A 16,793-nucleotide genomic window follows, 5' to 3' on the forward strand; every position below is an offset into this window, starting at 1 on the left:
CAAACCTGCTCCTTTTGATTATACCGTAAAGCTTGGTATGGTCCGGCTGGTTGATAGGGTCAGACATTGGACAAGAACTCAAGTCATCCCATGCCCAGCCCCCTGCCCCTTTTTGGAAAAATAATGCTTTCCTTTGAATTTTTTTGAGCTATCATTAAAAATTAGACAGAATTGTAACTTTTGAAGTTCCAGTTTTGGATTTCTGCTGTATAGGTCTCTTTAAACCTTAGAGGAAGGGTGATTTGAGTTAGAACATTCTACAGTGTTGCTGCTCTATAAAACATAGTACAATAGTATTGTGCCTAGAAGATATGTCTTAGTCAAGATAAATGTGACAGATGTTGAAAAATCAAACTAGGTATCTGCGTGGTAGCAGGACATTGATTCAAAAAGATACAATCTTTGTTTGATTAAAATGTAGTAACTCAAATGTGTGAATTATTCTAAAGCTGTTGTCCTACAGCTTTAAATCCCAAAACACTGAGACCAAGTGATTTTATCATTTTGGTTTACTAGGTTGTTTTGCTTGTTTTTTTGTAATTTTTATTATGAAAAGTTTCAAACTTACCCAGCGTTTAGAGAAAATAGTATAATGAACACCCATTATCCGTCACTCAATTCGGCTATCAGTATTTAGCTATAGTTAATTAAATAAAAGACCAACTTGTAGCAAATGACCAGAATTCCGCTGAGGATTTGAAACCATGGAATAGGAAAAATCCTGCCACATAAATCTAAGTTCTCTGTTTGCATTATAATTTTCTGTGGTGCACCCCATCTTGAATTTGATGGCTTTCCTCTGCACAACTATAGCCAATAATGAAACCTAATAAGCTATGAAATTCAACCATTAACACTAGCAAGTCTATTTCTGTCTTCAGCAAGTGATTGATGATTTTGCTGAGTAAGTAGGAGGAAGGATCCTAACTTTAGTAGCTTTATTAGTAAAATATGATCCTGTCAGCTCATTTTTAAGGGTCCTGTTCTTCTTTTCTTTCAGTTAATTATGGAGTTTGTAGTAGAGGGAGAGAGGGAGTTTTTTTTTTTTTTTTTTTTTTTTTTTTTATTGTCCATGGAGTAGCAGCATCTTGAAGGATAGTATACTGAGGATACATACTCATTAAAGTCATGTTACCTTGTGACTAATTTTATAAATCTAAAGAATAGAATATATGATAATTCTACATTTAAAAATGAGAGATCATAATCTTTTGCCTAAGCTGAGATTCCTAGAATAAAATTAAAGAGACATTTAGATTTCTGTTTTCCTTTTTTGGTCTGTTTGATATTTGGTTTACAGAAAACTCTTTGAAGTAGGCTAGGCCTGAATAGAGGCTAATAATAGACCTCCTGTTGACTACAAAAAGAAAACGCATTTTGTTTCTTTGCACACAAAACAATGGTTTTCCTGTTGAACTGTGTCTGCTGCTTTGAAGAATACGATTTTTCAATAAAAACAAAGATAGCAGAAACCATTTTATATATAATTTATAGGTGATGGTTTTAAATGACCAGTATGCATTCAGTTTTCAAAAGATACATAAACTTGGATTCATGTTCAACTGTGTAGAACAGAGATATCACAAATCAGAGCAATTTCTAAATTGGGTAATAATATCTTTAACCTTTGAAGTGTTTTTTCATGTTGGCTATTCCACTTTCACTCCTATGGAATCTTTCTTACTCTAGAATGGAGTCATAGCTCAAAACTGCGAGGGTTCTATCTAAAACCTGTTTGCTATTTGCTCTCCAGCTTGTTCAAGGCTGAAAGCCCAAATGTTTGGCTAGTTTGCCCACTTTACTAGGATGTTATTTATTATTTTAAGTACTAATCATTATAGGGTAAAGTGTGGGGCGTTAATAGCATACCCCCGCAAATATTTACTGTTAGTATAGGGTTAGTTATGTTAGGATAGATAGAGTAAGAGTATTTGGGGAGTGAGTATGCTGAGTAAAGAATCTGGAAATTCCTAAATTATGTAGTAGTTTAGGTAGGAGAAAAAAGACAGCATAAAAGGACAACTTCTGTGGGTTTGGTATCTTTTTGAGCATAATTTTCAGGGAGGATTTATGGCTAAGATCTTTCAACATTTTAGTCCTATAACAAAACCTGCTTTTCTACTTACAACTCCCAAGTTATGTCTTAAAAGAACATTTGTGTCGGGACAAAGCAGTCTTCCACGAGTGGTTTTTTTTTTGTTTTTTTTTTTTTGCGGTACGCGGGCCTCTCACTGCCGTGGCCTCTCCTGTTGTGGAGCACAGGCTCCGGACGTGCAGGCTCAGCGGCCATGGCCCATGGGCCCAGCCGCTCCGCGGCACGTGGGATCCCCCCGGACCGGGGCATGAACCCGCGCCACCTGCATCGGCAGGCGGACTCTCAACCACTGCGCCACCAGGGAAGCCCCACATGAGTGGTTTTTGATACCTGATAATTTGTGGACTTTTATAAGATTTTGCAGTGGGAGCATGATTGCCGTTTTTCAGGACACAAGACTTGTAATTGCTTCAGGTGTGTGCCAGTGTGCTGCAGTGAGTGTATTAGTACTTCTCCTGGGATTGACCTTACACTTTGAAGTTTAACGTTTAGAGAACTTTTAATTTTGGATCTGTTTTTCATTTAATGGTAACTTTTTAAAATGAAGTAGTTTACACATGTAGTTATTTTTCGTTGCTAGCTATAAGCTTGCAGTCCTGTTGTTAACTGAAAAATAGATCGTAAAATTGAGATGTGGGACATTATAACAATTTTGAGATAGGATGCACTTTAAATATATAAAGCATTGGTACCTTCTTAGGTTGGTTGTTTAGTAAATGACTATTAAGAGGTGTTCTTCTTTGCCACAGATTCTTGAGTTTTAACTACTTAAAACTCTTCTTTAGGTTCAAAGTACAGAGGGGGAAGCTCCTCATGTTCCAACCACTTACCAGCTAGGTCTTAACAAGTCAAAAAGAGGTAAGTAAACCAGTACCCACTAGTTCCCGAGCACATTACCAAAGCATCTTTGGGGGATTTGGAAAAGGTATTTTTTTTTTAATCTATCAGTGTTTGTAGTACCTGTAAGTGTAAAAAGAAGATTAAGAACACAGGTGTGCCTGCTTCATTATGGTTTGGTTATAGAATTTTTTGTATCTTCCTGAAGAATTTTGTGCTCATAAAGTAATTTTAGTTTGCTTATCTTGTAATGACCTCCTTACACAATTCTGTGTATTCTAAATATTTTTTCAGTTCTACGCAAGGGCTAGATGGGAAGTGATAGAGCAACAGAGTCAGGCCTACTTTTTACATGGTTGGGATTGAAATGTACACTTGTATTATCCACCTCTGGGTTTTTATTATTTAAATGCGACTCCTACGTGTAATAAATGAATGTGCCTCTGGCAGAAAACAACAGTCAATCTCTCAGCAGTAGGTAAAGCTAGTTAAATTCAAACTGTAAATCAAAGGTCAGTTGCTCAGACATTGTTCTTCTCTTGAATTATTAATTATTGACCAAAGAACCTCTGAATCCATTTCTTTCACTTTTAACTTACAACAGAAAAACATGTCTGATCATCTTTAAAGTCACAAAGCTTTTGAGATTTAGAGAAAAGGAGAGAGGAAGTTAAAATGACCACTGAAGGTAGGAGTGTTTATTTTTAAAACTTTACACATGCTGAACCACCCTTTTTTTTTTAAGCAAAGATTCATATGTATGCTCCTAGAATAGGAAATTACATGTTTGTTCTCTTCTGATCTCTGAAGTGACTTCATATGAGACAATTTGCATATAATTTTTCTTTTATTGCAGTATGGTACTGAGAAACAAGAGCTCCACTCGCACTAGGTCATCACAGTTCTGGTCAGACACAAAATGAACTTTCCTGCTTAATTTTCTTCCCTTTGTGAGTCCATAAATTTATGTATGTGCTCCTGAGCTGTAAGACAGAGTTCACAGCCATCCAGGAATCTTTGCTTTAGAAAGGTAGACAAGGGATGCATTGGGAAAAGCAGCTTGCCCTGTGTCAAAAAGAGGATAAAAACAGCATAATTACTTTAAGATCTTTGAAGAGTAAGCTTCCTGTGGTGGGAAAGATGGAATGTGGTTTTTATTCACATCTGGGTTTCTTCCTCTTATCTATGTAGGAGCACTTATTTCTGGTGGCATAAGTAAAAATGGTAACATTTTTTTTGAATCACATCTTTATAAAGTAACAGTAAAATGGCTTTGTGTGTGTGCATGAGAGAGGGAGTGAGAACAGCACGTGTTTTAGTCATTTTTTGAAAGTAGCCTATCAAATTTTGATAATGTGATATGCAGATATCTTAAATTAATCATAGTGGCAGAGATGGAATCACTGGTACAATATATTCATTTCACAAAGTTAGTAAAAATGCACACAGTGCACGTATAAAAATACTTCACACTTTAGTAATAGAACTTTTGAAGTTACAGTGATCTTAATCTCAAATCCAGTCCTGGGATTTACATATTGAAGAAGAGAGGTTTAGTGACTCAACTCATGTCACAAGCTAATATTCAGTAGGTATATTAAGAGCAGTCCAACATTTTTCTAGTTACTGAAGACGTTCAATATTCTCTTTGGTCTAGCAGAGTATATGGGTGTCCTGTTTACGTTTCTCTGCAATACTGGATAAATAGAATTTCCACATTTTGTTTTGTTCTCACTTTAATGTTTGCTCTAAGTTCCTGGGTTTTAATTAGAAATAATGTCTTATCTCTTCAGTTAGGACAGAGGTCTATTTCTTTTTAGTTGTACCTTTTTCTTTGATGAACTGTGTTTTTTGTGAAGCTGAAACATCTGACTAAAGAACCTCAGTTGTGATTTATAGTTTACAAAACAGTTTCACCTATGTTCTACTTAGTTTCTGAAGTAACCCTGTGAGGTAGAATGATTATCCCATTTTTTGGAGGAGAGAAGTTATTGCTTATGATGATAAAGCCGAAACTTGAACCCAGGCTTCCTTGTTCTTTTCCACTGCCTCACACCTGCTCTGAAGCCTGAGCAGCCTACACTCGACCTGATGTGTATGAATTCAGGCAGGGCTAACCGTGGAGAGGTGCACTCGGCACAGGCTGTAGTACGCTGCGGATAAAACAGATCTTAGCAGAGAGAACCTGAATGGAACTGGTCAGGGCTTCCTGGGCTCTTCTGCAACTGCCCTTTGCCCAAGCAGATGGGGCAGTTTCACTTCTAAATCCTTTAAGAAACTGTTTAATTCTGTTGTTGCTTTAAGGAGATAGTTATCATTGATTCATTCAGCAAACATTTTTTATTGTTGGCTTGGTCTAGGTACTTGGGATAAAAAGAAGAATAAATAAGGTTCCTGTCTTCAGAACGCTGACAATCTAGTTTTTTTTTTAAGAAAGACATGCAAACACATAATTATGGTGATGACTCCTAAGACATGTTAATTATTTTCTCAAATAATAAAATGCATAATCAGTACCTATGGTAACAGCTTATTCCAGTTCACTTTTACAATTATTACAATTTACCTAGATTTATCAAGGATATGGATCAGTTCCATATATTTCATTATGCAGTTTTGTTAATTTCAAAACATTACAGAATTATTTTAAATTTTTAATGGGAAAAAAATTATTCTGTTTCATGTTGCTCCAGATTGAACCTAAGGTTATTATATTTTTCAAAGTCAGGCAACCTGTAATTAATTTTGGATTCTACTGAAACGTATTATGAAGTACTTTCTATCATTCAAGTCTTAAATGAATGTGGACTTGGTAAACACACTTTATTTAGCTTGTTGCTTTTTAAGTTCTGTGGAACTTGACTACCTCATGAAGTGTCTCCCTCAGTAAATGTAATAGCTATAAAGTCTCCCCCACTGTGGTACTTGTAGTGTGGTTGGGCGTGTGATCAGGCCAGCTGTGTTTAGTTGGTCATTTTAGTTACTTTAAAAAATTTTTTTCTAGGTTATACTAACCAGGAATTAGAGTTTTGAGGCCAAAAAATAAGCAAGTTTATTGTAAAATTAACAATATTACCTACTAGTTGAAACTATGTGATTGAGTTTCATTCAGTTGTTAAGAAATAATTGTTTCATAACTTACAAATGTTTGCATCATTTGAAACATCAGAGACATGTAAGTACTCTTATGTACAACTAATTTGTTGGCCTTAATTATGTTTTTATTTTCTTATTAGGAAGGTAATAGAAGTTTCTACACACTACATTTAAACTTCTGATTTCACCTACTACGTGTCTTCACATATTTACATAATGAAAATGGTTTACTTGGGGACTTTATTTTTATTAGAGCCATTTTTCATTTCAGCCTCTTGTCCTCCAAGGATAAGACATTAATTGGATTTACCAAAATACATTATAATTAGAGCTTAATTAGCAACTGAACACTGAGGATTTCTGATCTGATTCAGTTTTGTTTGAATTCAAGTTACTTCCTGTGCTTTTAAGCCACAATTTTGCATAAGTGATGTATACTTTTCTAAGAAAGAATCGCTGTTGTGTATCATATATCTTTTGGGAATCATATATCTGTAATACTGTACTCATTGAAGTCTTATTTAGCAGTTTTGTATAACTAAATTTCTTTTGGTAGATCAACTATTACGTACTGCAAGTCAGCACTCTGATAGCAGTGGTTTTGCTGAAGATTCGACAGACTGTCTCTCCCTTAATCATCTTCAGGTAAAATTTCCTGTTGTAGCAGGCACTGTGATTAACTTCTGTATACTTAGGTGGTTTTTCACTGGCTGTATATTTCAAGACCATCTGTGTAATCTTTATTTTTCAAATGACAATAAGACTAAAATTCTAGGATGCAGATGTTATCTGAGCATCTGACTGCAAATTTTAAGTTTCACTAATTCTTCATTTCTGAGAAACAATAAAAAAAGCTTCTCCTTTATTTTTGCACCACCAGTAAACAGAGTATTTTAATCCTTAACCTATTCTGTTATTAAAAAAATTTTTTTACCGTCCTTGTATTTCAGTATTTTACAGTAATTATTTAATAACTAAAACTGTGGATCCATAGCTTGCTGAATATTATCTGACTGTTATGCTATAGTGCGTTAGATAACCCAGAAAATAGGCACATCTTTATCCCCAACGAGCTTATAGTTTATGTGTGCAGTACACAGAATGTACATGAAAAGTGTTTAAAACATCTGTAAGGAAATTTTAAAGAAAATTGGAATAAGAGAAAAAGAGAACCTAAAAAAACCCTTTAGAAACATAGCATTTAAGGAGTAGACAGACAAGAAGTTTCTAAGGAAACTAGAATAATCCAGCAGGCATAAAAATTGGGAGATGGAGGAGAAACTTTTAAAAGGAAAGCTATGGCCATTGGAGTGAAAAGGTGAGAATTTGTTTATTCTGAAATTGAGTAGTTGAGCAAATAGTTCTGATGCATTAAATGATGCAAAAGCATGACTGGAGAGTAGATCAGTGATGAAGAGAAGATATGAATGTTAACTGTTTTTTCAAATAAGAATGATAGCTTAAGAGTTATAGGTCTTTTTGTCTTTTTCATACAGTAATGACTTAGGGAAGTCGTTTGGCTAAGGGAAAGGGCTCTAAGAGAAAGAAAGCTTGATGCAGAAAAATCTGGGATGAAACTGGAGAAATACCCTAGCCCTGGAGAGGATATGATCAGAAGTGCAGGTTGGAGGGATTAGCTTTGAAAAGAGATACAGTTTTCTTTCAGAATGGAGAGGAGGGAATGATGAAGAAAGGAATGGAGAAATTTGTAGGTGTTGGGAAAGAAGTTAAGAAATTTCTGTCCATTTTCTTTGTGTCAGTGTCATATGTTAGAAGAAAAGGAGATGGGTATTGAAAAGGGATTTAAGGAAAATAGTAAAGATCTGGCATAATCTCTGTGAGAAAGTGGAGGGGTTGTTGATCAGGGGCACTGAAAGCAGTTTAGAACAGCACCAGAGCCAAAACCAAGGTGGGAGACCCCAAAAGTATAGAAGCATCGTATCAGTTTGGTATTTTGTTAATGCTACTACTAATTTGAATTCTCCATCCTTCTGTTTTCTTTTCACAGGTTCACGAGTCCTTGCAAGCCATGGGGAGTAGTGCTGATAGTTGTGACAGTGAGACAACAGTCACATCATTTGGTGAAGACCTTGTCACACCAACAGCACAAAACCAGCCTTATTTTAATGAATCAGAAGAGGAGTCTCTTACCCGTCCTCAGATGGGAAGAGAAAAGGCAGCAACAATTGCTGACAAACGGTCAGATGGCCAGGATTTCCCCCAGTGCGAGACTGTTGAGAATACAAGACATCAACAGTCCACCTGTAGTGCAGGGGATCACATTACTGAAATTACTGAAAGGAAAGAGAATGTGTCTCCAGCACAGCCAGTGGAACTACTGAGGGAAGCAAGTGCTGAAAGTGATGTGGATAAAAGCAGTGAATGTGAATTTGCCCAGTATACCACCCACCATATTCTTAAATCATTGGCTTCTATTGAAGCTAAATGCAATGAGAAGGGCACTGAAAATACAACTGGGCCTCCCTCTTCTGTGGACAGAGTTAATACAGCTTTGCAAAGAGCGCAAATGAAGGTTTGCACTCTGTCTAATCAAAGAGTGGGGCGTAGCTCGATAAAGTCAAAAGAGCTGTTAAAACAGAGGTACTCGTTTGCAAAAGCTGGCTATCCTCTAAGAAGGTCTCAGTCTTTACCAACCACCTTGCTGAGCCCAGTAAGGGTTGTGTCCTCTGTCAATGTTCGGTTATCCCCCGGAAAAGAGACCAGATGCAGTCCACCTTCCTTCACTTACAAGTACACACCGGAAGAGGAACAGAAATTAGAAAGAGAGGCGATAGAGCATGATGGTCAGTCTTTAGTTAAGTCCACTATTTTCATCTCTCCATCATTTGTGAAGAAAGAAGCCGCCGCCCAGAGTGAGGTGAACCGGTTGGAGGACTGCCATCAGCAAAGGACTCCGGCCTGTTCGCTGTATGCTCCAGCACCTGTGTCTCAGTCCACCTGCTCCCTTCACTCCGTCCACTCCGAGTGGCAGGAAGGGCCCCTGTGTGAGCACATGAGAACTCTGAGCACTCACAGCATTCCCAACATATCAGGCACCAGCTGTAGTGCCTTCACTTCCCCTCTCGGGTGTCCTTACTCACATAGACATGCTGCCTACCCTCACCGAGTGTGCTCTGTGAACCCTCCTTCTGCCATCGAAATGCAGTTGCGAAGAGTGTTGCATGATATTAGAAACTCACTGCAGAATCTTTCACAGGTATGAGAAAAAGTTTATCCGTCTTACCTTTTTTTCTTTTATTGGTCTGAGTACCTTTTAATTTTCAGGGAAGCTGGGACCCATCAGGCCTGAGCTACCTCAGCCTCATTTTCCTGATGCCTCAGCTTATCTGTACCTGCCCCCTCCCATCGTCTTCCCTCCTAGCTCAAGGCAACAGCTGTAACTAATTCTGAACAAGGTGAATTTCTCTGCTCACAACCTCCCTCCTTTCTAGAGAAGAGATTTTGCTCATTAGGTCTCCTCCCTTCTTTAGCCTCTCCTGCGCTGTCGTCATCTTAGTCAAGTTGTCTCTGTTATTAAAAGAACTTCCCTCTCAAGTACCGTCTGTCCTTTTCTTCTCCATCTGACAGTGTTCACCACCTCTTCTTTCTAAGTTTTCCTCCCCTTGGCTTCTGTGTCGCCGTATGTTCTCCTGGTTCCACTCGTTGCTCTCTGACTAAGCTTTCCCTTCATCTGCTGACTCCTGATGCTGGTCGCCTGGCACAGAATTAGTCTGCTTCCACTGAGTTAAAAGGCTGGGACCACCCCAGAAGAGAAAAAATCAGGTAAAGTGTGAATTTGAATAAAAACGTTCTATGTGTCTTGTCACTTTTAAAGTCATTGCTCTCAGATTTGTTAGTGGGCTGGAAATAATTTCCAAAATAAGCTTTGAAAAGAAGTAAATTGTCTTTTGGTTTGCCTTTCACGTTTCCTTTATTTTTTTAATTAATTTATTTTTGGCTACATTGGGTCTTCGTTGCTGCGTGCGGTCTTTCTCTAGTTGCGGCAAGAGGGGGCTACTCTTCGTCGTAGTGCACGGGCTTCTTGTGTTGCAGAGCACGGGTTCTAGGCGCTTGGGCTGCAGTAGTTGTGACGTACGGGCTCAGTAATTGTGGCTCGCGGGCTCTAGAGCGCAGGCTCAGTAGTTGTGGCACACGGGCTTAATTGCTTCGCGGCATGTGGGATCTTCCTGGACCAGGGCTCGAACCCGTGTCCTCTGCATTGGCAGGTGGACTCTTAACCACTGCACCACCAGGGAAGCCCCACATTTCCTTTCTAAATCTCTTTCTAAACTACTTATATTTAGACAGTTGAGGAAATGAAGAAAATGACAGTGTAATGATCGGGTTATTCAGTTAAGAGTCGAGAGGCATAGAGTGTATATAATAGATCCCTTATCGTGGTGACATAGTAGACAGGAAGCCACTTGGACAGTAAAAATGAAAGTTGGAACTTTTCAAGCTATGTAGTAAAATACACCTTCTTTTAAGTATAGATTTTATCCTCATGATGATTGTCTCCTAATGATTTTCAGTCTAACCAGAAAGTGGGTGTTTCTCCTTCCTCCTTACAAAATGTAGTTCTATCTACATGTGAGACATTTAACCTTTCAGCTGCAATTACATGAAGCTGGGGATTCCCAGCGTCCTGTCCACCTGCACCCTCAAGTGCACCTGTCTAAGCCAGCTTGTTCTGCTCTAAATGTGGTCTTCTCTTCAGTGTCCCATCAGTAACTCAGCTAATTAATTTCCCCACCCTCACCCCACCCCACCTCACCTCAGTAGACAGATGCTCTTCATGACCTGGCCTCTGCCTATCTCTCCAGGCCCATTCCCTACGTGTGTGCTCCAGCCACACTGGACTGCATGCAAGCCTCTACATAGGCCTGTGTCCCTAGGTGTCTGTTTCTTTACACATTCTTTTTTTTTTTTTTTTTTACCTGGAACACCCCGCTCTTGCCTTTCTTCACCTGACCAAGTCCCTTTTACTGTTAAGGCTCAGCTCAGGGGTCACCATGGTCGGGAACACTTAATCTGGATTTTTGCTTGTTCCTATCATAGCACTCCCCATGCCGCCCCCAGCCAATATTATATATATATATATATATATATATATATTTTTTTTTTTTTTTTTTTTTTTTACTTCTGTTTTCTTTCTTACACTGTGAGAACACTTGAAGGCTGGAAGTGACTTTTACTTCCTTTTATCTTTTTCACTGCCTAAAATAGTGAAGCATAGTAGATACTCAAATGTCTAAGAATGAGTGTGATGATTGCTTGCTACTTTCTCCAGCCAAGTTAGTAGTTTCTGTAATCTCAGAATGATACTTGCTATTGCTTCTACATTTCTGAGTTTTGTTTTTATTTTTCTGCTTTCTCAAGGCAAGAGAGAGGTCCTGTAAGACATAGGTTTGACCTATTTGTGTTCCTTTGCCTCTTTCCAGTTCCAATACACTGACTTATACCTTAAACAGATAGGAGTAGTGGGTAGCATTGGCGACTGATTTATTTGGTTCCTGCTTGTAACATGAAGTGGGTTTTTTTTTTTTTTTTTTTTTTTGCCTCAAAGAGAAAAATATGTAGACCCAAAATTCTGCCGTTTTAACATCTTAGATAATTTGGAAGCAGTCACTTTAACATTGATTCCTAATCATACTTCCGCTCTTTTGAAGCACCCTGTGATGAGAGGGCCTGATCTTGCTGCTGCTCCCTATAGTACTCAGAAGTCATCTGTTCTACCTCTTTATGAAGTAAGTTCTTACTTAAATCTCTGTGTTACAAAATAATTTGTGTGATTTAGAAGTTAATGCTGTTGTATTGTATTTTAGAATACTTTTCAGGAGCTCCAAGTAATGAGGCGGAGCCTGAATTTGTTTAGAACGCAAATGATGGATTTAGAATTGGCAGTGCTGCGTCAGCAAACCATGGTTTATCATCATATGACTGAGGACGAAAGGTAAAAGTTCATTTGACTCAAAATATTTTTCTTTCTAAAAAGCATTGTTAACTTTTTTTTTTGAAGCTGGGTTTTATTTCTACTGTTGTGTACGCTTTATGTAGTCTGTGAACCAGTATAAATAAAATTGGGCATAGTGTTCTGCTAGGCAAACTTCTCTGCCTTTGGTGGATTGAGGAAGATAGTGGTTGCAATCTATTTTTATTGTTTGGGATATTTGTAATCGAGGAGAGAGGAAGAAAAACCAGTTCCGAACACTGAATCTCCAAACTGCTTTTTTCAAACTTTGTGCCTACTGATAGATATGAAGTTGATCAGCTCCAGAGCTTGAGAAATTCAGTCCGAATGGAACTTCAGGACCTGGAGATGCAGCTGGAGGAGCGTCTGCTGGGGCTGGAGGAGCAGCTTCACGCTGTGAGTGTGCCTTCGCCCTTCCGCTCCTCAGCGCTCATGGTATGCTACCTTGGGTTGTGCATAGGTTTTTCACTCAGGACTTGTTTATAATGTTCCACACAATTTAGGACAGATGCCTCAATTTAAAAACACTTATTTTAATGGCATTAGAGACATGCAGAGTTTTTAAGGAGCCTTTCCCACAAATCAGTGGAATGTGCAAGTTGTAATTATTTTCTTGAATGTTTAGTATATTTAGAAATACATTGAAAAATCATAATTTTTAATAATAGAAAATAAGGAGCAATACAAAAGTTTAGGGATTTTAAAGGGAAAATGATAGTGGGTTAACATATGACTGATTTAGATGTTAATCATTGCATGTAACTGTGAAGAACACAGATATATGTAATATATATATTTCACTTAGACTTCTTTTCCCCCTTTCTTGCCTTTGAAAAAAAAAACTGTCTCCTTTAAACGTCCCCTTTATTTTGGATTCTTTTCCATTCTTTATGTTTTTTATGGAATCAAATGATATCTTTGTAAAAGCAGAAAAACATGTATTCAAGAGAATAGAAAGAAACACTGTTTCTCTTTATTTTGTACCACTGTTCTTACTCCTAAGGTTCCTTTCCATGCAATTTGAACTCCAACAGTTGTATTCTTATTTTTGCCAAAATCTTTCAGTTGTAGAATATACTGTTTTGAAATGTTGAAATACTGAATTTTCTCTTTGTTAATTGAACATACCTGATTTTGTTAAAAATAAATGCATGAATACACACACATATATATGCACACATATGGAGTAGAATAAGAATGTGTGTATACGCATATATATGTATAGCACAGACTAAGAATATCCTGTATTGTGAATGAATATCTTTTTCCATAAAAGGTTTTGATCCATTATTCTGAGAAATGTGTGTTGGTGAGAGCAGAGAATCAGAACATCTTCTATGCAAACTTCAGTCACAGTAACACATTTTATAGGATCCTGTGACAGTTTAGGCTGACCTTTGTGACATAAGGGACTGCTTCAGAGCAATAATTAGTTCATTATAAAACACTTGCAATTTGAAAAAATACACACACACACATATATTGTTCTTACTTTTTCAGGGAATGTGTGGCAGTAGAAGCGCTGATAACTTGTCATGCCCTTCTCCATTGAATGTAATGGAACCAGTAAGCCTCTTTCCTTTTAAATCACTGGGGAAGGGAATGATATTATATTTCATAAACACACAGTTTTCCTAATGTAGATGAAATTTTTTTAAAATACAGAATTTGGTAAGTTAGTTAAATTGATTAGAAGTGACTCAGGCACTTCTGAAAGTCCACTGCCATCTTTGGCCACTAAAGAGCCAGGTAATTGCAAAAGTGATTTATCTTTGTGGTCTAAAGGAAATAATGCATCATAAAAAGTAATTCATACTCCAGGAAATGTGCTTTCACAGTCTGATTCCAGGTCCTTTTGGTAATTGGATCTGTAAGATGACTACTTTTTGAACAAAAGTATGATTTTTACTATTTTTTAAGCAAATCAGTTCATTTGGGGGGCATTATGAGTAGCTATTTTATTTTTTTACAAGTTACTCTTCTTGATAAGTAATTTGGACCCCTATGTGAGACCAAGTAAAATTTCATCCAGCTATAGTTTAGTTACACATTTCATGGCTTGATCTCTGTGAATTTAAATTTTCCTTGCTATTTTTGCAAATGAAATTGAGTAGTAACTAAATGAATGCATTAGAATCATGTCTTTACAAGTTAAGTGATTTGGGGCAGTAGTTACACCCAGGATTTTAATCTTCTTTTAACTACCAATCTTAATTTCAAGAGAGAAGAATTACAGTTTTTCTCATCTCCAGGTCACTGAACTGATGCGGGAACAGTCATATCTGAAGTCTGAATTGGGCCTGGGCCTTGGAGAAATGGGATTTGAAGTTCCTCCTGGAGAAAGCTTAGAATCTGTTTTCTCCCAAGCAACGTCAGAGTCATCTTCTGTATGTTCTGGTCCCTCTCATGCCAATAGAACTGGAGTACCTTCTAGTGACTCAGTGGGCAGACCCAAAACCCATCTGGTACCAAGCAAGAAAGTATTCCGAGCGTCGGTGGCCTTAACACCAACTGCTCCTTCTAGAACAGGCTCTGTGCAGACACCTCCAGATATGGAAAGTTCCGAGGAAGTTATTGCAGCTGAAGAAGCCTCAGAGGCTGTAGGACCTAAATCTGAGTTGGAGAAAGAGCATGGAAGAACCTCATTATTGCCAACTGCTGAAGAAATGCATAAAAATGTGGAGCAAGATGAGTTACAGCAAGTCATAAGGGAGGTGAGTAAAATCTATGCTTAGTTTATTTGGAGTAGGTTTTGTTTGAACATTAATTATTTATAAGCTATTCCTTTGATTCACTGTATTCAGTAATTTTCCCATTGATCCAACTTGTGTCTATTAAGATATGTTTATAATGCCGTTTCTGCATATTTCATACTCCAGTGTGAAATAATTGCGATTCTCTATATTCACTCTGGTGAAGAAGGCATAGGTAGGGTTCAAATAAGTGAACACGTGACAAACTCTCTAGACCTCTGTTTCCACCTTTGTAAAATTAGGGATTAAAAGCTGTCATTTAATAATGTCAATTGACATAAAAAAATGGTGTTGAGATTTTAAGAAGTAAAAAAATTTTGGCTTAGTGGGTGGAGAAATGTGGAAATTATATAAGTTGTTCAAAGATAGAAATACAAAATGAAAAGAAGGTTTACCCTGTGTGATTAGCAGTATGCAGACCTGAAATATTTAACCATAGTTGTAGGTTACCAAAAAGACTGCAGAAACTTAGGAAGATTAGTAATCAAGGGCAAAAATTAATTGAGAAAATTAGTAAAATAGTTGCTTTTGGCACTAGGATCAGGTGGTAAGGAATAGTATGTATATCATTTAAAAAGGGAGACTGCTATAGATACATGTTTATGATGACTTTTTTTTCCTTTTCTTCTCAAATCACATTGTGTCTTTGGGTGCAAAATCCAATAGAGTGCATGGAATAAAAATTACACATGTTGAATTTATTTTTTTCATTCTGTTCCCTGTATTAAGGTAACTAAGGAAGAACCATAATTACTCATAATTCTTTCCAAATGAGATACTAAAATCCATGACAAAAAAGGATCATTCATTCTTTCCAATAGTTAAAAAGAAGAATATCCTATAAGTTAAAAAAAAAAAAAAGGTTTATAAGTGTCTTAATGAGTACCTGCTCTGTAAGGGTAAAAGAAAAATAGATATGAGACATGAATACTTAAGATTAAAGTCTAGTAGGAAGGTAAATAAGACTAACTAAGGAAACAATGGAAAAATCATACAGAAATCATTTGGTATAATGTATTGAGAACTAAGAATTTAGAACTGGAAAAAATCAAAATGAGCCAGAGAAATTAGTGTCAGTGACTCCCTCTTTTTAATCTGTGTATTTCCAGTAAATTCAGTAATGTGAACTTAACATTTTTAGAATTAACTCATGAGTAGCATAAAACAAATTTTTAGTGGTTATAGGTCAATAATGGTGGCAACAGACCAAAATGTTCCTTCAAATGGGCCACTGATCCTCTGGGTCCAAAGATCAGTTCATGTGTATTAGGTGCCACCATTTATAGCTGCATGATAGTAGCTTGAGAAGTATACTGAAACTAGTCAGTTTTGTTATATAGTATGATATATGCATTCCTAAAAATCGTCTTGCTATGCAAATTTGTATAATAAAAACACAGAGTTTATGGGGAAAATAGTATTAGAAGCATAACACTCAAAACTTAGTAACATGTTTTTAAAAAGGTAAAAACCTAATAAAACCAGTAACATTATTTTATAAATGTTAAATGGTTAAGAAATACATAAATACTGCAATAATGTGACACTTTACCTTGAAAAAGACCTGAAATTTGCTTGCGGAATTGGACTTTGGAAGGGTTGCAGCTTGTGAGTTATTGTGAAGTGGTGGAGGACGGTGACATGAAATCCAGCAGAAAGTTTGAATGCCAGATGCAGATAGGTGTGCTTTATAACACAGTGAACTGACATAGCTGGTAGGTGTTTATAATGTTTGTACAGTTTGGGTACTGTGTTCCCTGGTTCAGCTGACATTCAGACAAATTCACATTTACAAAACAAGCATTCTAGCCGATGAGACTGCATGTATGTAATTTCTTTTCATGACATGAATTACCAACTTAAAGTTTAAAAGGTCTTAATTCTATATATTTATTTGTCCTACAAATGTAATTACTTTTGTAGGCTGATTGTGGCTGGCAGATATTTAGCAGGGTCTTTACATCTACCTTGCTCAGTTAGTTAGGTGTGACTGATTATAATTCATTCTTATTTATATGTTTCACATCAAAGATCAATTTGT

General features: G+C 37.0%; 1 protein-coding gene across 5 annotated transcripts in view; it reads left to right on the forward strand.

Annotated features, from left to right (window-relative positions):
* The window catches only part of ITPRID2 (ITPR interacting domain containing 2), a 39,097-nt gene that overhangs the window by 13,738 nt on the left and 8,566 nt on the right, over positions 1-16,793 (forward strand). For 2 of the 5 annotated variants that reach the window (XM_060105750.1, XM_060105746.1), the window contains exons 9-16: positions 2,881-2,953; positions 6,585-6,673; positions 8,037-9,245; positions 11,698-11,775; positions 11,854-11,981; positions 12,284-12,434; positions 13,500-13,565; positions 14,252-14,713. In XM_060105750.1, the coding sequence (XP_059961733.1) occupies positions 2,881-2,953; positions 6,585-6,673; positions 8,037-9,245; positions 11,698-11,775; positions 11,854-11,981; positions 12,284-12,434; positions 13,500-13,565; positions 14,252-14,713 (2,256 nt within the window). The remainder of the gene's footprint in view (positions 1-2,880; positions 2,954-6,584; positions 6,674-8,036; positions 9,246-11,697; positions 11,776-11,853; positions 11,982-12,283; positions 12,435-13,499; positions 13,566-14,251; positions 14,714-16,793) is intronic. The other 3 variants (XM_060105747.1, XM_060105748.1, XM_060105749.1) reach the window with 3 other exon arrangements.

The sequence above is a fragment of the Mesoplodon densirostris genome, chromosome 8 (assembly GCF_025265405.1).
Source record: "Mesoplodon densirostris isolate mMesDen1 chromosome 8, mMesDen1 primary haplotype, whole genome shotgun sequence".
NCBI classification, from domain to species: domain Eukaryota; kingdom Metazoa; phylum Chordata; class Mammalia; order Artiodactyla; family Ziphiidae; genus Mesoplodon; species Mesoplodon densirostris.